General features: G+C 47.5%; 1 protein-coding gene across 28 annotated transcripts in view; it reads left to right on the plus strand.

The window, feature by feature from the left end:
* FBRSL1 (fibrosin like 1) overlaps positions 1 to 23,761 on the plus strand; it is a 418,694-nt gene that overhangs the window by 148,060 nt on the left and 246,873 nt on the right. For 23 of the 28 annotated variants that reach the window (XM_052691244.1, XM_052691235.1, XM_052691237.1 and 20 more), the window contains one exon: positions 20,285 to 20,386. The exons of 4 other annotated variants lie outside the window; for them this stretch is intronic. In XM_052691244.1, the coding sequence (XP_052547204.1) occupies positions 20,285 to 20,386 (102 nt within the window). Of the gene's footprint in view, positions 1 to 18,373; positions 18,404 to 20,284; positions 20,387 to 23,761 lie in introns of those variants that run through there. One more of the 28 variants, XM_052691248.1, reaches the window with a different exon arrangement.

The raw sequence follows: 23,761 nt of genomic DNA on the forward strand, positions 1-23,761 counted from the left end.
TTGAATTCTCCCAATGTGTTCAGTGCCAAACATAAATTACATTTTAAAAGCAATATTTTGCTTGGCCAGTGTGTTTTAATCCAACTATATTCAGCAGCTGTGAGGTTAAACGCTGGTTTGCCAGTTGGCTTCAGGGCTTGCAAGAGAAGCAGCAGCAACAGGTTTCTCAGCCCTGCCTGTGATGAAGGGGAAGAGGAGCAGACCAGAGGTCCCCAGCTGAGCATGGCACGCTCTGGGCCACACAGCCACACATCGATGTTTTGGGGATGTTGTGGTCTGCCCAGAAATACTGCAAAGGGGGCGGAAAGCTGGGACCAATATTTGTAAGGAGCTGGAAACGGGGCTGGCTGCCAGTCGGTGGTGTTACAGTTGGCCCCCAGCTCTGTTCCTTGCTTGTCTTGGCGCTCTAGCTGCAAGACAAATGTGTTTGTTCTGCCGTTGTTCATGGAACCTGGTTGGCTGCACAGAGAGCAGTGCTGAGCCAGAGGAGCCTTCATCCCAGGAGTCATCAGTGAGCAGGGACAGGGCAGGGGAAACAACTGGGGCCTCTGGGTTCCCAACGCTCTTCTCTAAGCACTTCATGAACGAAGAACAGCCGTGCACTGAAGCCTTCTGCTGGCTGGCGCTGCCCATAGGGGGCTGGGAGGGACCGCCGAGAACCTGGGGAGTTTTAGGGGAGCGCTGTGGGATGCAGCAGGAAGGATAATGGGCTGGGAGCTGCAGGGTGCTGAGCCTCCTGCGGGCAGCACGGAGCTCAGCCTGAGTCTCACTCTTTATCTGCGGAGCAGAAATCATGGCAATGCCCAGCCCGGCAGAGCGCTGCGAGGATAAATCCACTGAGGGCTCTGAAGTGCTCAGATAAATACCTGCGAGAGCACAGGGAGGCACTGGTGCTTGTATGAGGGATAAGTGCTTTATTAGTAATGACCCGGAAAGGACAGAGCTACTTGCAGGTATAGTAAGCACAAGTAAGTGCCTCCTGTAGTTGACAGGCTCTTGGTATAAATCATTTGTGGAATAAATGACGCCGGAGAATTCATGCTTCCTGGAGGAGAGGGAAAGAAGTCTCTGCTGAGCTTAATAAAAATGAAAATTCGGTAATGGATAGGATGAGTCTAGAGGGGGTCACAGCGTGCTTGACAGGAGCTGTAAGGTCACAGATTAAGTAGGTGCCCAAGTCAGCTGCAGCAATATACAGGAGATTACTGAAAGAAAATGCATCCTGGGAATCTTCCCCCCCCACCTCAGAACAACAAGGTGTAGGGTGGCTGGAACTGTGGTTTTGCACATTAGAATTGAAGGGAATTAGAAAAGGAAAGAAGAAAGAGAAGAAGAGGAAAAAAAACCAACAAGCTTTGACACAAAGGAGCAAGGAGGTTGTGGCATCAGCGCTGGCAGCTCGCTTTTTGCACAGCGTGTCTCAGGAAGGGAGTGATGGAGGCAGAGCCCAGAGGTAACTGACACTGCAGGTGTGCTGCTCTGCCTGCTCTCTGCAGCAGTGGCTGCTCTGTGCAGCCGGGGCTCTGCATGCAGCACAGCCTGCCCAGCTGCTCTGGAGCACCGCGTGTGCAGGGTGCACGCTTGGCTCATGAGCTGTGGGGTCACGAGCTGTTGGCTGCCATGTTCCTTGGCTGTGTTGTGCATAAGACACTTGCTGTCCTGGTGATGTTACAGTGAAGCCCAGGGCCTTGCAACTCAAAGAGGGCAGTGTCACTGTTACCCTGAAAACATGGTCACAGAAGGAATTAATTTGCCAAGAGCTTCCTGTTGAATCCTTACGTGCTATCCTGCTGCTGGGCTGTCTTGCCAGCAGCGTGGTGGTAGCATGGTTTTTAACTTCTCTGTGTACAAGCGGGATGACTTAACCTCTTTATCCTCTTTATCCCTAAACAAAAGAAGAAGCTGATGATGTGAGCAGATGTTCTGCAAATTGGTAGCTGGCTTGTGGTGTGGCAGGGAATTAGCATGGTCTTTGAAAGCTCCATGTGCATGCCTTGGTTCTTTCCTACTGCATGGACCTCGTGTTCTGTGGGGTGCATCCCTTCTCCAAAGAGAGGATCCAGAACAAGAGAACGTCATGAAAGGAGCAGCTCAGGAGGGAGAGAGGAGCAGCATGGGGAGCACAAACCTGTGAAGGAGCAGTTGGCAGGAGGTGGAGGTGCAGACACTCGGAAGGCAGCGATGCCTGGGCAGCGGTGGCACAGGCGGGCTTTGGGCATGGCCCACATGTGGGGATCCACATCTGGGGGGGAGGAGAGCTCCTCCTCATGAGCCAGGGCTCTCCCAGCCTGCAGAATCCAAAGAAATTGCTCCATCATTCTCTGAGTACACATAGTTAAAGCGGTGTGAGCCATCGGCACGAACACTCAGATTGCTTTAACGGTGGCTGATACAGAGGAAATCCACTGGAGCTGGTGGATGTGTCTGTGTGAGGGGTCACAGCAACTCAGTGCTGTCAGTGGAGGTGCTGGGGCAGTCATGTTTGTGCAGTGTTTGAATGCAAACCAACAGGGAGAGCAGCCAGGAGGCTGTGGGAAAAGATGTTTTTCATTGGAACAGTGTGTAAAGCTACTGAAATTAATAAAATTCAGAGGTTTTATTTCTAGCAGGAGGCTGTGCTGTCACCTAGCAGGGACTCGATAGCTCTGGGGAAAAGAGGGATCTTTATTTTTCTGAGGAAAGAACCAGGGAAGTGGTTAATTTATGTTTTATATATATATATATATATTTATTTTTATATGTATTTTTTTTAATTTTATGCTTCTATATCCTGAAATTTTTCAGAAAGGTTTTCCCAAAAATGCAAATCTAAGATGCGCAGAGGCTGACTGGATGGCAGTCAGTTGTCCCAATGTGTGAGATCATCTAAAATGAAAAACAAGAGGAGAGTATTTTTGCATTGCCCAAGTGCTTGACATCCCTCAGGGCGGCTCTCACTCCGAACTCGGAGCTGCTTCCCATGTTTCCCCTGCTTCAGCTCTTCCCTTCCCCCGCTCACCGGTGCCACTGTGCTTCCCTAACTACAATTAAAATGTTGACACCTGGCTTGGCTCTGCAGATTAGGATTTGATTTTCTGTAATTATATGTTATCGCTCACATTCAGTAGCAATTTTACCTTCTGTACAGTATGATAACACTTATTAATTCAATAAAAGAAATCAATTCACAGGCAATTTCAAAATGTAACACCTTGGTAACTGAGTACTAACCAATCAGATTACGCATCTGACATTGTGCCTTGTCATTTAATCAGTAATGGGTGATTGCAAAAGCAGATATATGTCAGATGTTAATTAAGAATAGCACAGTTTGGGACCATAATGTTAGCAGTGCCTGTTTTGTTATGATGCTGTGCTGAATACAGCTAATATTTGACTTGCACTTAAGTATTATTTACAGTAACTGGAACGATAAGGATATTTACTCTGTCTGTGTGTTCCGACAGATGTATTAATGTTCTTTTCAACCCGTGGAACACGCTGGGTGTTAATGGATCGCCGCGCAGCCGCGGCTGTGGGACGCAGAGTTTGTGGAGCTCACTGCTCCTTATCTCCCTGAAAGTGAGATAATATTGCTTTCTCACGGCTTTTTTTTTTTAATCCTCCCAATGCGTTTTGCTTGGCATCTGCCAATCAGCTCCTTCCTTCACTTATTGTGGTGGTATTGAGGAAGAAAAGCCTATGTGCACTGCCTCTGGATTTGCCCAAAGGCTCCATCTCTTGTGCCTGTGCAGCAGATCCCGACTGAATTCCTTCTCCTTCCTAAGCTCCTGGTGCTGCTCGGCTCACACAGCGACTCTCGGCCCCTCGTTTCATTCACACACACCTTATGTGAAAACAGCCATTTTCCCCTTCGTCTCCTAGCCCTTGTTACCCCACGCTTGTTGCAAGGCTCAAAGCAGGGCTCGTTCCTCACCTCGCTGGTGGCTGCTCTGGTCTGGGTTGAACACTCCCACTGTTCACTGAACACCCAGCCCCTTATGTTGGTCTCTAATGACCATTTGTTCTGTGGGATTAGGAGCAATTAGTCCAGTCAAATGAAGATGAAAGCAGGTGAAATACACCTGGAAGAGAGATTTCTGCTTAGCCAGGTGTTACCATGCTGGCACAACCTTCACGTCCCAGTTGTAATTAAGTTAGGACTAAGGCCACCAGCTATTGAACTCTGCAAAGCTGATGTGTGTGATGCAAAGAATCTCCGCTGAAGTTGTAAACTTGAGTTAGATGGCAGCAGCCCAGGGTCCCGAGCTTTCATTGGACACAGCTAACTTTGTGATAGCACCAGTAACCTCAGCGAGCAGCTCTGGGGCACAGTCTGTTCATTTCACAGTGCCCATATTCATTGCATTACGAATTAGCATCCACATTGTGTTCTTAGAAGCTTGTTGAAAAAGAGAGGCACATCCAGCATCGCACCATTTATATTTTCTGTGTGTTAAAACAGTTGCACTCATAGCTTGACTAAAATGTGGCAGTTCCTCCAAGCTGAGCTAAATGTTCTGGTTACACTGATGTGCTAATGGCTGATACAGCAACACAGAGCTGCAAAACCATTTGCTGTGAAATTTCAGCGAGGATGGCAGAGCTCACTGTTTTGCCTGAGGGATGTCATTGATTGCAGGTGGAGATGGGAGCAGTCACCGTTTCCTCAAAAATACTCCTCCTTCCCCCACCTCTATTTTACTAATAGAGAAACTAGTGCTGCATCTGTCTGTTTTTCTCTTAAATGTTAGTTAGAAATACTGCCATCTGTTTCTTCTGCTTTGGTTTCCCAGAAGAAAAAGGTGCTTCAAAAATAACGTCTTTCAGTGTAATTTTGTGTGTCGTGATTTCATGCTCAGTACTCCAGGGTGGCTGCTTGGCTTGGCTTCTCCTCTCCCTGCTGTCCCTCTGTATAATGCAACCAGCCTGCATAAAGCAAAGCTGGGAGCTGTGGCGACTTGGATCCATAGGTGTGAATGTTGGCTTGTTGCTTCAGCGTGGCCCACTTGAACTTCTAAGGGAGGAGAGTGTTTGTTCTCAGAAGCGAATGCCAGTAATGAAGCAATCCTGTATGTTGCAATAGCTGATGAGTGTATCTGGATAGAGGCCAAGTCCTGGAAACGTTTTTTAAGCCCTGTTTTGTTACACTCCTGTTTAGGAAAGATCCTGTCTCTCCTAGTGGCCAGCTTGAGCCGTTCTGTGCGTTTCTGTAATGAAAAGTTAGTTATGACTTCAATACTCATTTTAAAAAGGATAAGTTAGACATTTTTTTTTCTAATGAGAACTTTCACCTCCAATTTGGATCTTATTGCAGGTTTTCTCAGTGTCCTTTAGGGGTGAAGAAAGGTTTCTGTTGGCTGGCTGGTTCTGTTAGTTGGCGTTCTGTTGCATGTCCCATCTGCACTGGGAAATCCAGGATGATTAATAAAGAGTTCCCTGATTGTCTTTGTGCAAAGTGAAAGTGATGGATCCATCCATTCATTAAAATACCTGCAGAACCCACCCAGACCGCTGGAGTGGTGATGAAGACTGGGAGCAGAGATAAGATGCTGTTTTATCCTAAATGTGGTCAGGCTGCAATTTTGCCTATGATATGACAGGCTTTTGCCTGCCCTTTAAAAGGGGCTTAGAATGGATTTCTGTCTGTTTGTGCATGCTGAGGGAGAAGCAGAGCACAGACTGCAGGGGTGGTCAGGCTGGGACAGAGTGGTGGTTTTTAAAGAGCAGTGCTGGCAGAAGCAGTGGCAGTTTCATGAATGTAGAAGTAACTCCATGTCACGCAGGGATTATGCCTTTAATGTGTTTATGCCTTTATCAAGGATGGAGTGGCTTTGTTGCCTAGCTATATGGCATTAACTTGCTACTATCTAAGAAATGATGCCCATTGGTAAGTTCTGACTTGGGTATTTATCCCGTGTTCCTTATCTGGCGTAAGCTAATACTGATCCTTTTCCCACCAATCCAGAACATGGATGAGTTTCCTCTGGCAAAAAACTGATACCACGGCTCATCCTTTAGCTCCTGGGCTCCCGGGTTTAACATCAGCACTTTGACCTCTTCCCATTGAAGGGATAACGTGAGCATTGCTTCCAGCAGAGAGGTGTGATGGCAGGGCAGTCGTACCCCGCGCTGGGGATTACCTGTAGTACCTGCTTTGGGCAGCTACAGATAAACAGCCTCACAAACTGATCACAGTGATGTTAGGTGCAGCTGGCTTCTGTTTGAGAAGGAAATAAGTGGTGGGGTGGGGAGAAGGCTCCCTGAGTCTGGGGAGCTCCATCCTGTGTCAGTTGTACTGACCTAAGTAACGCACATCATCACTTGGAAGGCAGGCTGAGTTCTGGCCCGTAATAAGCTCTGCACTTCAACAAATAATGCTTCAAGACTTCAGCATTCTCAAATAGATTTGTAAGGATACAATATAGATCTTAAAATGCATGGTCGATGTAGTTTAAGCTCAGATATTAAAGATGGATAAAAGCAGAAATAAGCTCTGACTTTCAAGGTCATTATTTCTCCGTTCTAGGTCATTTGATCTGTTTGCCAGTGTATTGCAGGCCATAAGAGCTGAGTAGATGCTTATCCATGGAAACAGTTTGCTTTACCCTACCTGGTGTTGCAGATGATTGGCACAGTAAAACTTGGCTTCCCCCACCTGGTAGGGGCACAGAGACACTTACTGGCAAAACTGGAACCTCTCCTTTCTGTTGAACAGTGCAATTTGTCAAAGAATACTGTAAACTTTTACCACACTAGTTCATAGTGGCTCTTTATCACCTGGTTTTCTGTGGGAAATCACAAATCCATCATAGCAGTAAAGCACTTCATTTCAAGGCATTCTGTAGCCTCTTGAGCAGATGGGAGAAACTAATTAAAACCGTATTGTAAAAGTTGGTCGTCCTTCTCTGTGTGTGTTTCTGGAATTTACCTAGGGGGAAATTTAGGAGGAGGAGAAGGAAAGGTCTTCATATGGTAAGTTGTCCTGGGAATGTAATCGCTTGGATGCTTTGTTCCTCACAGGAGCTCTATTCCAGAGTTCATGGAATAACTAAAATTAGTTCTCAGAATGCTGACCATCCTGTGACTGTTCCTGTGTGTGCCAAACCAGGGCTCTGTATCCCACCTTTGCTGCCAGCACCTTCTTCCATTCCACTTCTCCATCTTCCCTTACCCTGCTCTGCGGTAACGTGGCACCACTGCAATGCCAGTGTGTTGCTCAGGAGGTAAGGGATTGAGGGAGACCCAGGGAAAGATGCCTGGGGACGAGAAGTGCTGTGGCACTTGGCAGTAAGCAGGCTGCACAACAGGTCACTGGCTGGGAAGCTCCTACTGCAGAACTTGTTGCCTGCTTAAGTCCTGATTCAAGCTTTAACATAAGGATTTCAGTGGTCTTAACTGGTGTGTAAAGCTCTGCACGCGGCAGTAGTTACACCTGAGTGCTCCAGGTCGCTCTGCTCAGAGCAGGTAATGCTAAGGGGCTGATGGATGTTCATTGCTGCTCCCCTCTGTGAATCATAGGGCATTTAGGGGCCATGGTGGTGAAGCAGAGATGAGTGTCTGCCCCGGTGCCACCAGCTGCCTGCCTCTGTGCTTTGCATTCCCGTGGTGTGTTGGGAACAAAGCGGCCCGGGTCCAGAGCTTGTTTGAAAACTGATCTGCAGTGAAATGGGAATTTACAAATGTGGTGTGTTCTTCTCAAAAATAAAATTGGGCTCTACCCATATTACTATTAAAGTATAAAGCTTTAATTATGCCCTAAATCCACTGCTTTAGCTGGGGGGCTCACATGATTAGCAGGGAAAAAAAAAGGCATCTGGAGAGGCTGTGTGGTGCCTTGTTTTCCCATATGTGAAATTTTATACAGTACAAATTATTAAACACCAAACCTCCAGAGGAACATTGTAATGAAAAATTTAGCATTCCCCCATCAGGCTGCTACTAATTTGCCTTCTGACTAGATCTGAGAGATGAGAGGGCTGTGCTGGGGGTGCTCCTTGATGAGCTGCTGGCAAGAGGAAAACAAGTCGTGTTGTGATGTGACGCAACAGGAGAAGCAGGCTGATGCTTCTGCAGGCAGCTCCTCCGAGAGATGCTTAGCCTAAAAGAAATAAGAATAAATAAAAGAAATCACCATTTTCAATCAACGTCTGTGGGAGCGCATCCTGTTCTTTCTCTTTTGCTTTTAGCCCCAAGCTCCCAAATTTCATCTCGCAACACTTCTTTGTAATAAAGATGTACACTGGAGAGAAAGAGACCTGGAAGGGATGCTGTCTGGCTCGAGTTGAGCAATCCTGCCTCGTTCATGCGTGTGGGCACACACACATCTGCTCACACGCAGGCTGGCACCTTCCCCTTCTGCTGCTCACAACTCTTCCCCTGCTTGGAGGATGCTGCCCAGTGCCCAACCGTGCCCACGTGGAGCCGGAGCGGCTGCTCAGCACCAGCCCTGTGCTGAGCATTGGGTGCAGTGTCCTCCAGGCAGCCCTGAGCATGGAAGCCTGAGCGCTGCAGTGCCGGCACATGGGAGCCCGTCCCCGATACCCAGGAGGAAGAACTTCCCCTGCTATCCATACATTTGGATCTGCCCCTGTAATGCAGGTCTGCTTTCCCTGGGTGCTTCAGAAGGAAAGGGCGGTAGGCACAGAAACTCCTCTCCCTGCTGAGTCAATCTAAAATCCAGATTTTACAGTTTGAGTCCAAGACATCTCAGCACTGGCAGATTGCTATTGGCCCCTGCTTGGCAGGGTGTTGATTAATAATTTGAACCTGCAAATCCTCTATCAACTATGTGAAATCTAAATTGTCCATCTGAGGCCTGCTTCTTTCAAAACAATTCTGCTGTGGTTTCCACTGCTCGCATAATTCTTTGTAAAATAGATAACCCTGTCAGTGGAAGAGCTGCACGGCACACCTGGAAGGCAGCCCAGCTGCTGAGCATACAAATGTGCAGAGCAGGCTGTAGGCAGGGAGTTTGGTTCACCTATAGTTCGGTGTGTTCCACATCTTGGAGCTTTATTTGTCTGCTGGACAAGTTTTATTTTGATATTTATTTACTTTTAAGCCGAATTTTCCAACACAGAGGATGGGAGATGGGAATCTCAGCACCTTTAGGAGCCAAGAGACCTCGGGGCACGTCAGAAAATCTCAGCTGCGGGATTTACCTTTATGAAATGGCATGATAGCAACAAGGGCTGTACAATTTAAATGTGTTGTAAATCCACCTGATATGTGTAAATTGATTTTAGGGAAATAACATGTACGAGATGAGTCTTTTACCATATGCTTCAGCTCTCCCCAGTACCTGCTTTGAATGGTGTTCCAATGCACTTTGCCTGTTGTGCTGCAAACTTTTTCGGACTCTGTCAGGTTGTACTAAAGCTTCTAAAATACAGATGGTGCTGAAATCCCCAGTGGAAAACAGACTTCTATTTCAAACTTCAGCTCTGTTTTTTTCTCTTCTAGTTCATAGCAGATTTTGACAGATCAGAAGAAATATTCACAGCTTGATGCAGCTGGATTCTTCTTTGGCATGAGCAAAAACATCTGGCCCCAAAACAGTGCATTTTACCAAAGGGCCAGAATACATGCACATGCATCTGTTGTGCTAATGTATTTTTCTGTGAACTCAGATGTTAATTGCTTTGTTTTGCTGAGGCAACAGTGTTGGTTCAGCGCATAAGATTGTTTCCTTTAGCGCTCTGTTAATGGTTTCCTTTAGCAGTAATAGGAAACTGTCAGGTATGTTGTGAATTGCGTTAGGTGAAGTGTTTTTAACAAGAGTATTTATACTGTGTGCTTTCTTGATGTGTGCTTTTGTATGGAATTTGAGTATCAAATGAAACAGCTATTAGCACACAAAAGCTCCACGTGAGACCAGTTGTACATCTCCAGTAGACGTGTTCAGTTTTTGCATTGTAACTTCAGAGGCTTTTCCATTCCCACTTCCTACTTCTCGTGTACTCTTGCTGCTCATCCACCAGTAACAAAACACTAAAGATGTAAGCAGGGACTGAGCTCCAGCCATACTTGTGCCTTGGTGAATTGTGGAGCTGTAGGCTTTGTTCCTTCATCCTGTTCGCTCTTACAAAGAGCTGCAGCTCACTGAAGTCATAGAAGTCTGGTGGCTTTTGGTCTCCAGATTGAGCTTTCAGTTTCATTCCTCCCTGGTTATGGCAGTTTCGTCTCAACTGCTGCCTGCAAAAGATACCCTTGGTCATTTCCAAAATCTGTATCTGAGGTGCTCTGAAGCCCCCAGCCCGTGGGCAGTGCTCACACACTATTTCACAGGGCTCTGTGCTTAGTTCCCCGTGGAGCTGCTTCCCATTCCTCAGCTGTGACTCAAAGTTCAGTGTTGATTAGCTAAAATAATCGCCTCCCTTTTTGCGTTTACTCATGGCGGAAAATTTCCAAAGAGCTTCACCTTTGCTGCTTTGGCTGTAATTATTCTGAGATTTTTGTTTATTTTTTTCAGGATGTCAAACAGCAAACAGGATGTCCCATGGGCACTGAGAGGAAATTGCTTCTGAGCTTCTTTGTGGAGCCGGCTGTGCTTGCTCAGGCAGTTATAACAGTGCTTTCTCAAATCAAAAAACTTGCAGTGGTGATGTAGGATCTGATGACCTTACTGAAAGTTTCCTTGACAACGCCGATATCTTGGCTGATCGCTGCAGGTGACCATAAGCAGATGGATTGCTTCTGCACTGCACAGCCCCAGGGCCCTGCCATCCTGACCTTGGTGCTGGGAGCTCGCAGGAGCAGGTACTGCTGCTGCTGGGATTTGCAGAAGCAGCTGTGGTTCCTTGGGAAGCTTTGCATTGCTTGGGGTGACAATGGATGGGCGCCTGCAGGAGGGAGAGCTGTCTGGGAGAGAACACGTCCTGAGAAGCCTAGAGAGCAGGGGTCTGGGAGGACATGAGGAGTAAAAGCCGATCGTGGGTCTGGCTAGAACGAGGTAGATGAAGTTAAAGGAAAAATGTACTTCTGTTTGGGGGTCGTATTTGCTTTGCAAAATCCAAGTGATACCACAGCTCGTACCAACCATCTGCTCTCAAGACGTGGTTCTCCTGCCTTGAATGCTGGTGTTTATACCAGCTGCTGCTGTGCTGGAGCCGTGCTCCTACGTTTTGTGGGGGCTCCAGAAATAACAGAGGAAGGAAATAAAGATCATTGCAGAGGCGTGACTGTGGGCTGGTTTGTGGAAGGGCTGAAAGCGTGCAGTTTGAGGCATGTTCCCATATAGGTGAAAGATCACCTGCTACCTATTGCAGTTTCAGCTGTGCCACACAGCTTAGTCTTCTGCTGGTGCTGCGCCCACAGCTGGCTTCCTTGCAGCCACACACGAGTGCTCTGCTCAGATGGAGGAGCTCAAGGTGCTCCTGCCCTCTCAGTACTCCTCGGGCAGCCTTTGCACATACTTGCTTTGTTTCTTCTGCTTTGGTTTTTCACTTCAGCTTATTAGTTGCATGTGTGGCTTTATTTGGAAAGATTTGCATGCAGCTTATGCATGCCTACGTAGCATATGTTTTGTATATTGGGTTTATAGGGATTGTAGTGATTTCTGAATTAATTCAAACAGCAAATTGTTATATCTGCACACGGTATGTCTTTTCTTTCTTTAGCATGTATTATTATGACGCATCTGGTGGTGGTTTAATCTGCTGTTGTGGTGCCTTGGGGTCCTCGTAATGACTGTGAAACCCTATGGTACTAAATAGAGGGCCCTTCGCGTGGGACACGTGGAAGGGTTCGAGTCCCCTCAAGAGAGGGACGGGAACACTTTTAGCCCTGCCCTCAACCATGGAAGAGAACCTACAGTGTTTGGTGTCTGCAGATTGCTATGAGAAGTTCTCTTTGCCCATCGCTCAGCACCTCGATGGGCAGCTCAGCTCCCAGCTGTTCCCAGGCCGCTCGGTTTGGCACCGTCAGGTCTCTCATAGCTGCCAGCAGCTGCCTTCATTCCTCGTAGCGTGGCGCAGCTTTGCTTCTGGATGAGCTCTTGGTCGTGAGGGGTTTTGAAGGAATCCAAGCTGCTGCCTACGATTGCCTTCTCCTCATCCTTACTTGATTCTAAAGAAGTACTGTGAGTGTCTGAATTTTATCAGCAGTGGCTTTGAGAGTGTATTTTCCACAAAAATATTGATGGAACTATTGCAAAACAGCAAGCCTTGTTTTAATCTTTCCATCTTCTGCAATAAACATTGATGGTTATTTATTGACACTATGTTCTGAGATCTTACCCGAGATGGTCCCCATTTAATATATGCTTTCTTGATATTTATGTCATGCTAATTTTTTCAGAATATCAGCCAGTACGTGTGCATCAAGGATTACATATATTGTATTTTTCCAGTTCTATTTTCAATAGACTTACCAAAGAAATGAAACCAGACTTACTGAAATAGATTAATTTTCCAGAAAGCCTTGCTGTCTGAAATATGACTTAAATCAATCACTAGAAGGAGGTTTTGTATTTCTTCTCTTGCTCAGCCCTGGTGTCAGGGTAGTGTGCCCATAACTGGCTGTAGCTGCCCAGCCGGTCCCAATTGCTTCTTTTTCACTCCTTCCCCAACACTTACCTCTTTCAGAAGCTATTCCAGATCTGTTATGCCATCCATGTGCACATGAACTCCCATTCTTCTGGGACTTGTGCAACACATCTGTGCTTTGTTTTTAGATGAGTTTGTTCTTAGCAAATGCTGGGGAATGAGTCTGCTTTCTTTCCAAGAGCAAAGCACAACTGCATTGAATGTTTTTGTCCACATGACATCATTAGTAATATGTTTAGCCCTTGGAGATTTACTCTTACTAAAATCACCTTTGAAGATTATCATCTCTTTTGTCTTTGATTCAGACTTGTTACTTTTGATGGATAGTATTGCTAGCAGAGAAATGCTGTGATATACAGAGAGATTTTTCTTGGTTGAATTTCCTAACATATTTTGAAACATCTCCTGCAGCTTTGGACAATTTAATATGTATATTAAATCTACTTCTGCTTTGAACATCACAGCTGTTGATATTAGCCTTTAATAGATGGTATCTGTATGCGTAGATGACAGCAATGTTAGAGCTGTCAGTTCTGATTGCCTCCTACATGGTGTTTAAAAGCATTGTATAGACTCAGCCTAATGCAGTCTGTTGGCTCCAGCTGAACAAGCTCAGGTGATGCTTGGCTGATGGTACCCAGGTCCTGCCCCTGCACCAATAGCACGTGCTGCATCTCCAGTACGAGCCCTCCACTGATGCTGTCTGTATCCCTTTCTTTCACATTGCCCCAAAAATGTGCAAAATCAACTTCTTGCTGCGTGCAGGTTGGATGGCACTTTACAACTGAGAGCCATAGGTCCACATTGCCTGAGGGTGACACTTGAAGCTGCAAATCTTATCTAGTAATTTGCTCTGAGGCTTTCAGCTCTCCTCAACAGTGTTTATTGTATGCTGTTCCTTTGGACCTGTGGCTAAATTAAAGGACAGATAGGGCATCCAGCATCTGGCGTATCGTGACACCTGACGTATTAATTATTAGGTGCTGTTGTCTTGTCAGTGATTACACACCCACCTCATGCAGACTGGCTCTTTGGTCACCAAGTAACATCTGTCTTTTTTGTGCCTGCGTGCGCCTTCCCTTACTTATAGACCCAACATAGGTGCCTACATGTGGTTTCTCAGCTCTTTCTGCTGAGGGCCTGCGAGGAGGAGCACCAGCAGTGCGCTGGGCACCATGTTGTGCTGGGCCACCTTGTGCTGTGCCTGCTCGCCTCAGAGCCGTGCTGCCCTGCCAGCCCCATTGCTCCCGTGTCTCTGGGGTGAGCACAGGCTGTGGCTGAGCCCCGTGCAGCACCTCGCTGCTCGCACACAGCTCTCTGTAACCCCAGCAGGTCTGTGCCGGCGCAGTTTATCACTGACGTATGTCAAACCCAGATTTTCCCAGCTGTCTCCTACCATCTGCCAAGTACGGCTGGGGGCACGCAGAGTGCAGTTTGCTATGCAGGTCTGATGGCAGCTGGAAAATGGAGCAGTTTTGCCTGCTGAAGCACCAGCTCTCTTTCAGAACAAGCAGGAGCTGTTGCTTTGTGGCACACCTGGCCATCCTGGCAGCGCAGGGCAGCATTGTGGCTCTGCTGCACGGCCCAGGCTGCCTGACAGCCCGTGTGCTGGGCAGCGCGTGTGCTGCTGTCCCAGCGCCTCGGCTGGGTGCAGAACTGCTGGCCCTGCTGCTCCTGAGGCCTCTGGGTGTGGGGCACTGCTGGAAAGTGCTCCTCCAGCCCCCCGGGACACCGGCACGCTCTCAATCAAAAAGGTAAAATCCAACAGTTCCTCTCGGGTTGGGCATTTAGAAATGCAGAATGAGTGGGAATCCCCTGCTGCCTGCCCAGGCACTGCAGGGAGTGTGGGGCTGCAGCCCTCTGGTCCTGACCAGAGAACTGCTCTGTGCTGCATGCAGGTTGGACAGCAGCCCTGGAGGAGCTTCTCTCGGAGAGCCAAAGCTGAGCTTGTTGCAGATGTCACTCTGGCAAACAGGAGCACATTTAGCAGCTCCTCCAAAAATTGCAAAGCCAAGGGGCCACACCACATGGCATCGCTTTTCACTTGTTTTTAAAAAGTGAAGATGCCTCTCGTGTCAGCTGTCTGGACTGATGCACAGTGCTGTTATTCACGAGTAGTTCATGTTACTCAAGTAGCAGAGAAACCAACAATGCCTTGGTTGAGTATTTTGACTTTTGCCTGGCACTGTGTTTTGCTGTGGTGCGTTGCTGCCCACCCTCCTGCCACAGCTGAGCGGCAGTCCGGAGGCAGAAAGCCTTTGCTAACAGGAACTTGCTCTCCTCGCATCCCAGAGAGGCTAAAATGAACCAGCGGGTTACAGTCTGCTGAGCTGCAGTACAAGCGGTGCAAATAACTTTTCCAGAGCAAATAGCTAAGCCAGCGTTAGAAACCAGTTGCCTGTCTGCCAGTCAAATGTATAAACTCTAAGCTTCTAAAATTCATACAACACATTTTTACATCAATCCAAAGTTATATAAAAATAAGGAAGGAGAAGTGTCTTTCTGCGCCGTGACGATGGGCTTTGTTTTGCTCTTTATCGCAGTAGGTAAAAATGGACGTGTCGTATTGGTGGTGAGTTATGGCTGTGACAGCTGATCACAGCATCCACAGCAGCACCACCCAATTAGAAAAACTGCTCTGATCTAACCTGATGTTACTGTCATTTTTTAAAATGAGTCCTACTTCAATCATAAAATCCTCAGACCATAACATTGCTTTCTACGCCATATGTCCTTATTTAGAGGAAAAAAATGATTGCACCCTTAATTCAAAGGGAACGTTTCCCTCTGAGCCAGAACTCAATAAAATGTATCAAAAAAATTGTGGAAAAGGGCAAGCAAAGAAAATCAAATTGCAGCGTGTGAAACGATTTAAGGAGGGACCTGGGGAATACATAATCTCCAAACTGCCAAGTTAGAGCAAGTATAAAATATACAAACAAGCCTGATATTTTTCCCAGTTGATCTCATTATGAGGTATGCTTGGGATAGATAAATTTTGTTAGAATGCATTAAGGCCGGATTTTCAAGGAAACAAGTCAGAAGTAATGTGTTTAGCTGAATCCACCTTGTTTTGATACATGGGTCTTTTCAGGTTTAAAGAAGTACATTTTTAAAGCCAAATGGTTTGTTTTGTTTCAGGCATTAAAGCCAGAGGCAACGCCGTGGCTATTTTTTTTTCCCTTCTGGAAAACTGATGTTTATAATTTCAGTGTGCTCTTTAATCACTGGGGCAGAGCGCTGTGCAGTGTGTTTCTCTGCCACTTATTGTTGCCTGCTTAAAATACACGGAGCTGGTCTTGAGCATGATCCCTTAACAGACTGTTTCATCCACAAATAGTACTTTTTCCAAGTCTCCAATATATCTTAATTAAATTGTCCATTTGTATTTATTAAGGCAGTTTACTGTGTCTTGCTGCAGAAAGCTGCTGCTGCTGATAGTCTACCAATAGAAACACAAGCTTATCTGGGAGTTGATAACAAAATGCCAAGCATATGTTAGCAAAAAAAAAAAAGTCTTCCTGAAACATAGTTTAAGCAAAATTTTCTTGTTTGTTGGGAAGTGAACAGGCCTTACAATTAGCTTTGATAAGTTTTTGGAACAGTTGCTCATAATGATTCTTGCAGCCTTAGGGAATCATCTTTGTTATTCTGAGATGCTATCTGCAGGAAAGTTTTCTCCCTCCGGCTGACCCTGTAGGAAAGAGTGGCGATAAGGCCGTTACGCACTGATAGATGCAGCGTTAGTTTAGATGGATGAGCATAAGGTGGATCCATCCCTATCCCCGGTGAGCTGAAAGCTCGGACGTAAGCTCTGCAACTTGGATGTCTCTCTGCTGCACCTACTTATCTCCAGGCAGCTTATGCCAAAATTTTGGCCTCGAAGTCAGTGAAATCCTGAATCTGATGATTGTGTTGGGTCTTTCCTTTTTCTCAGCACCACAAAAGTTGATCTTCCAGAGCTCTCAAAGGAATTAAACTTTTTTCTCGAGCAGTTAATGCGTTCCTAGAAGGCCATGAATGGGCACGGAGCTGTGTGGTCCTCCTTGTCCCCTTCTGACCTGCATGGCACGCTTGTGCCCGTGGGAATGCTCCCTGGGTGCAGCACAGAGGCGGCGGTGGCTGCTTGGCCAAGGCAGGGGAGCGGATGGACAAACAGACCCAGGGGAGCCACCAGAAGAAGCATTCCTGAGCCCGGTGCTTTCATTATGTCTCTCCTCCAGGGCGTTTCCTCCTGCACTGCCTTCAGAACAGCACAGAAATGGGTTGCTGGGAATTTCTCCTCCCGGCCGTGTGTCCACGTGACCCATTTTGTAAAAAGCAGGCGCGCACCCAAGCACTGTGGGAGAGGTTTCAAATCCGACCGCTGTGACTTTAAGAGAGAAGAAAAACCGCTCAGGAAGGAAAATAAAAATCCCACAGCCTGTTGTAGCAGCTGTAGCTTCAGATCGTGTGGAAAATGAAGGCAGATGATTCAATTTGGCCTGTGCCCCGAGTACATTTCCAAATGCTTCTGTGTGTGCGCAAGATAATGAACAAATATATTGAGATGGCACAAGATCAGTCCAGGCTCGCCGCCGCGCAAGCCGGGGAGCTCCCAGCAGGAGCGAACTAGCTGTGCTGGGTTAATGGGGGTGAGGGTCGGGGAGCCCAGCACCTTTCAGAACAACTTAAGAAAAGAATTTGTCTCCTTTTGCCCCAGGCTCCCCGCAGCACTTCAGCAGAGCTTGTGATAAATCAAAGCGTGTTTATTAATAACAAGTGGGGACAGCGGTCTTGTGATTTGAAAATAGGTGCGCCAAATAAAAATGTGCTTTGACGTGGACAAAGCTTAAGTAAATAGGGAATGGACTGATCTGTTATGATTAAAACTCTGGTGCTGAGAGCCAGCTCGGTAATAATGAAAAGCCCTTTGAGGGATTTGAGACCCCGTTCTGCCCATTCATATCTCCCTCTGCCCATGCCCCATTAGGAGAAGTAGGGAGGGCTCAGGTTTGGTGGCAGGAACGAAAAGGCAGCAGCAGTTCAGGAAGCAGAGCTGGACTTTAATGAGAGCCGGAGTTATTACTGGAATGAGTTATGGTATTTAATCATGCTACATGATGTCCAACAGCGCAGGGTTCATAATTCTTGGCTCCAAATATGGCTGGGGATTGTCTGCAAGCACCTGCAGCATGCAAATGGACCGCGGCCGTGCAGGTCCTTCCGGACCTTCCCCTCGCTCCTGCCAAGCCTGCCATGCAGCACTGCGTTCCCAACAACAGGTCAGTGCTTTCTGCTGCAGACCACACCTGAGCGATGGCACACAGCTGGGACCGTCCAGCTTTTCTTTGCTCTGCGTTGCCTTGTCTCCTTCTCGTGTGTACCTCTAGATTATTTGGCTCCTATAATTCAAATATGTAACGATTGCTACTGATGTTGCTGTAACGTCTGTGTGAGTTCCCAGCACAGCAAGGTGCAGCATGTTTCTCCTGTGCAGCTGTGGCACTGCTGTCTGGGCTGTGTGCTGCAGGTCTGTGCCTTGCCCTATGGGGTCCTGCAGCACGGCTGCACTGCCACCTCCTTGCCTCTGCTTCCTGGGCCTGGTCAGCTTGCTGCAGTGTGGATAAGGAGAAGGAGAAGCTTTTTTGGAGGCAGGGCAGCAGCAGGTTTTATTGTAAAGCTTGGTTAGGGGGTACAGTCAGGAGGAATTTCTCGACCTCAGGCAAAAACAGCCAGAGGAAATGATTGGAAGTCGTGCAGCCAGCAACTGGAAGAGAAGCTTCTGACCAGCTTGCTGTGATACCCCGGGCTGCTGAGAGTGTCCATGAAGCCATTGCATCCACTTAGCAGAACAACTTGTCCTCCTAGCTGGGTCCTGCATGTGGCTCATTAGGGTAATTACTGATGAATTAAGGCAGCTTGGCTCAGCGCTGGGGCTGCGGGTGTGCAGGCTCCCCCGCTGGCAGGCAGCAGGTGTAAATGAACAACATCTGTCAAAAAGGCTGATGACCCTCTTACTTCACAGCAGCAAACTGGGGACAGAGGTAGTGCTGCAAGTTTAATAATTGATATTTACTTGGAAAGGTTAATGGCAGCAGTGATGCTTCTAATTTGCTTGCCCGCGCAAGACCTTGTCGGGTCAAATTGTCTCAATTTGTTACCTTGTGTGTAGGTGTAGTTCTCCTTTAATGAAACTTGGAGGAAAGAAGCAGGTGGTGATTGGAGCATACTGTAACTTGAGAAAAACAGCAAAGGATTGAAGTCTGGTGAAAGGTTGTGCAAGTCTGTGCTAACTTTGAACAGCTTAGTCCCTTTGAATAACCCCGCAGCAAACGCTGGCACTCAGGAAGGTTTAGGAAGGTTAGGAAGTGATTTATTTCTCCTTTAAGTTGCAGCTGTCCAGTTGTTTATGTCAAAAGCACAGTAATGGTTACAGGCTTTGATGTGTTGCTAAATGAAAGCAGTCCGGTTACGGACCGGAAAGCCAGGGAATTCAGCAGGTATTTCCCTATTGCATTTAGGGAGATTGCAGTTCTTGCCTATAATAGTTCAACAGTTTCCATTTTGGGAGAAGCAAACGTGCTTGTTGTATCTGGGTGCGTTGAAATTAGAAGCTGAGAGTCTTCAAATCCAAGGGCTGCAGAAGAAGTGGGGGATGAGTGGGAACCAGGAGAGCTGTGCTGAGTGAGCGTACGTCCAGGGGCTGAGGAGAGCTCAGTGCAGCAGCTTGAAAGGCAGCGATTAATTGGGTTCTGCCCTTTACCCGATTGGCTTGGCATGAATCCTAGTCAAGATAATGCGATAAGTGAAATCAGAATTGCTTAATGAAGACCTAAAAGAGAATATAATAAGTGAATGCCGATAATTTTAGGTATTTTGAAAAAAAGATCTTTTCAAATGTACTTTATGCGGGAGGAAAATTGTGATTGATGGTAGCCACAGCACTGATGTAACATGGTTAGGTTTCAGTGCTTGATGTTGTTGGCCTTTTTATTAAGGAAATACAGCAGGGTGAGTTTAGCGTGATGAGTTTCAAGTGGTCGATTCCTGCCTTATTACTGGATGCAAATGCAGAGTTGCCACTGCTGGAAGATCTTCTAGGAGATCCCAGCAGGGTTTGCCTCCCCGTGTTGTATCAGATGTAAAATCCCTCCTGGTAGAGGTTGGGGTGTGGTAGGGCTCACCAGCGAAAACCTTCTACTAGGGCTGCAGGCTGCAGTGAAATAGGACAGAGAGAAACAAGGGGGTTTTATTGCCATTAGAAGTACCAATTTGTACAGCCGACATTTTAAATAGTGTAATTTAAATTGAACCAAACTGATATGAATAGAACCTATTAACAAATTAAACACTTCTTTCCACCCAATATTTCACAAGGGAATTAACAGAATAATTTGTTAGTAAATGAGCCCAGGAAGGAAGCTGTGAATGACACATCTATCCTATCCTCCTCCTGCCCGGCAGCGCGCTTTGCAGATGGCAGTGGGAAGTTGGGTGATGTCCCACGCTGTCGCCTCGCGCTGAGCAGACGATGTGCAAACAGAAACAAACTTCAGGAGGGACAGATGGGTGGTCAGAGGACCTGCCCTGGCGGTAGCAGTTATCTGTGGGCACGTGCGCTGAAGCCCCACTTTGGAGAATCGCTGTGAGCTGGAAGCAGCCCCTCCATGGTGCCTCGGGCGTAGCAGCGACGCTGTGAAGCGCTGTCGGTGACCTCGGGAACAGGTGGCAGTGCTTGAAAATCTCCTTTTTCCCCCTCCTTCTTCTCCCTCTAGATGAAGGTCCCCACAAGCAGAAGTGGCAGAAATAGCGAGGAGGACAGCATCAGGGAGGCCACAAGCTCTCAGCGGAGCAGCTCCAGGGACCGCCTCAGTGATGTAAGTACCGCTCAGGAGAAAGCACCGCTTGGCTGCAGCAATTCCCGCTGCTGACACGGCTTTTCATAAATCTTGCTGAACAAATGTTGGCATCCAGAGGTCACTGTGTAATAACTTTTTTTTTTATGTCATGATTGAGTGTTATGGCATAAGTGGTTGAGCTGCCTCGCAAACACTATAATCACGGTGCAAATAATATGATAAGCGAAAGATCAGAGATGGGAAAACAAAATGGAATTGTTATTCCTCGGGGAAAAGCGGCTTGATGTTTTGTTGTGTTTTCTCCACGAAGTTGTGTTAAAAAGCTTTTTACAGTATTTTTGGTTTTAGCTCCTGCGCATAATTGCGTAGTTTGGGTGCGAAGTCAGTTCGTCTAATTTTACGCCTCCTCCCTCCAAGATATGGGAGGCTTTGGGGGGAGAGCTGTCATTCTCTCAGGAAATTTGATGGTATGTTGAGTGAAATGTTATGATAAAACAAAAGCAAACGGTGCCTTCGTGTGTAAACACACAAATGGGCTTTTGAGTCACCGAGAAATCAATGGCAGTGCTGGGATAATTTTATATGAAGGCTTTTTGTGTTAGCAATTAGCATTTCGCCTTCATTAAAACATGATTTTTTACTAATTAGGACCTTTCCCGTTAGGAGAGATTTAAATGAAGAACAATAATCAAACGCTGGCACGAGCATGTCTGAAATATTAAATTTGCCATTTCAATGGCAAGCCACAGAAATCCCAGAGCGAGTGGTTTTCATGTTGAGTTCTATTAATGTAAAATATGCTTCATAACTAAAACCTGTCACAGAAAACGGCTCACACCAGCTAAATTCAATTGGACAGTTAATTTAGCTTTAAAATTGAAAACACTACCTCCGCTTCAGGATGCAAAAGGAAGGGGGGGAAGCCTTTGATAAGTGTAACGTATTTGCTATTAAGGCTTTCAGAGCCTATTCTATAGGAGGAGAAGGGAGAAAAAGGGGGAAAAATGGCTCCCACAAATGTGTTTAAAAGCTGAAAGTATTTATTAAAAATGTCAGCAGAAAAGTGCTTTTGGCAGATTAAAGCGGGATTCAGCTTGACAGCTCTGACAGGGAAATGTGACGGGGGAAAATTCTCTCTACATGTTTGGAGTGCGAATGGGGGCTGCGAACAGCCCCGCAGCGGGAGGAGGAGCGACGCGGCCCCGTCCTGCGAGCTGCGCCCAGCAGCGCCGGCGCCTTGTCCTGGGGGCGGGCGGGGGTCCTGGGGGTCGTCACTCCTGAGGGGCACCGCCAGCGGGGCAGACAGCAGCGATCCCCATTGCGTGCGCGCGTGCACGTCGGTGCGATGCCCTCCTTGCCCTCCCCGTGGCCGCTCTTGACAGCGCAGCGCCTGGCAGCACGGCGACGTGGGGGCGTGGGAGAGGGAGAAGGCAGGCAGACCCCGCCATTAGCGCAGGTCAAAGCGTTAAGCGCTCCTCGAGCCGCTCCTCGTTAAGCCTACGCACTTGCGGTTCTTTCTCCTCTTTTCCCTTTGCCCTCAGAGTTACGGGCAGCGCCTGTAGGAATGGAGTGTGACTGCCTAATTCCCTGCAAACCTTCAAAGGCAGTTAATCAGCCGGTGAAATGCAGTGGGAAATAGGCGCTCTTTTTCTTCTCCCTCAATGGGGATGTCTGGGCAGCGCCTGGAGGCCGGGGCACGCTTCTGAGCTTTGCTGGAGTCGCTCTCGTGACCCGACGACCCATTGCAAATGAGAATTTTCCAAATTAGTAATTAAACGGTTTGAAAAGTAAGGTTCATGAATCGCAGAATGCTCTTCGTTCATTATGTGATGAGTGCAGTTTAGCTTTAATTACGTACAGTGCTTCCTTGTGTACCAGTAAATGTTCTGCAGTCTATTTAGTGACTGTCAGAAAGTATCCGAAAGTCCCATGGGCGCAGTTGGGTGGTGTTCCCCATGTGCTTGCCAAGGAGCAAGGCAGCAGGTTGTTGGGGCAAGGGAGGGGGGAGCAGAGGATGCCGCGCTGCAGAGATTCAGTTTGCACAGATCTGTGCTGTGAAGGTCCTCGCGCTGCTCTGAAGCTGTGTAACCTGGCACGTGGCTTCTGTGAGTGGTGGGCAGCTGAAGTGGTGCAAGACCTGCACGGCACCGAGGGTGGGGAAAGGGCTGGGCAGGAGGGCTGTGCAGGGAAGGCAGGGGCAGCACTCTCGTGGTTAGGGGCTGTGCGTGGAGCTCTTAGGATGTGGTTGCATTGGAGTGGCTGCGCTCCTTGCAGATGGATGTGCTGTGCCAGGAGGCACCTGGGCTCTTTATTGCTCTTTGCCAAGTGGCTCTCCTGCTTGGTGCATTTGGCCTTCAGGACTGTTTTTCGTGCTGCCTTTCCCTTCCATCCCTGTCCCCATTAACCTGGGTGAACAATGTGGTAAATGAGGCAGGAGGCAGCGGGTTTGGCTGCTGCAGGCAGCACGCAGCAGATGTGGTGGGAGATGCGTGTCTGGAAGTGCCAGTGAGCGTGCTTGGCACTGCCGCCTTCGGAGCACTGCGGCCCTCCCTGAGCCGCACGGAGGGCTCCATTGGGAAGGCACTATTAGGAACAGCTTTAGCTCCTCCGTGTGATTTGTTTCTCGAGGTGACTTGTTCAATGGGATGCCAGTAAGTTGTTCTTTATTTACATTAATGCATGTCATTAGTCTCTAATGGACCGTGAAGTCAAGAGGTGGCCTGGTCTGTCGTGAAGTAATTGCACTCTAAAGAAAAGCAAAGCCACTGATTGATTGTGCCTTGCACACACGGGCACGCACACACCGCCGTCAGACACAGAGTGTTCTGCTGTTACACAATGCAACTTCCACGAGGAGACAGCGCTGCAGCTTCAGAGCAAAACAGCAATTGTGCTCCGCAGTCCCTTCTTTCCAGACATTACGCTGACTGCCATTTATTATGGGTCACTGGGAAAAAATGCTTATTATCATCTGGTGAAATCATCTTTGGCTGCAGAGGTGTGATTTGTTGGGGCTGAACTCGTCCTTGGGATGATGAAACTTCTGAGCAGGATAGCAGACCAGTTTTAACCCAGGTTTTGTACAACTGAGATAGCGGTACGGGGGGCAGGGGTTGGGAATTTGCCGCTTGTCTATGTTCCCAGTGTTGATGTAAAATTCCCTTAAAACCTATTACTAAGCTGTCGTCCCTGTTACACGTATATTCTTGAGTCCTCTACAACCAGCACAGAGTCAACAGCCCTTCTCCAAAATGGGATTTTCCTCTGCTGTCTTTCATAGTGCGGTAATTGGAAGTTGCCAGAGAATTACGATCCAGATAAGCCATACTGCTGTTTTGTTGTGTTGACCCAAGTAAAAGGGGAAGGCTTGGGCATCTTGTTTTGGCCTTCCCC

Source organism: Tympanuchus pallidicinctus, unplaced genomic scaffold, assembly GCF_026119805.1.
Source record: "Tympanuchus pallidicinctus isolate F22 unplaced genomic scaffold, pur_lepc_1.0 scaffold28, whole genome shotgun sequence".
In the NCBI taxonomy this organism is placed as follows: domain Eukaryota; kingdom Metazoa; phylum Chordata; class Aves; order Galliformes; family Phasianidae; genus Tympanuchus; species Tympanuchus pallidicinctus.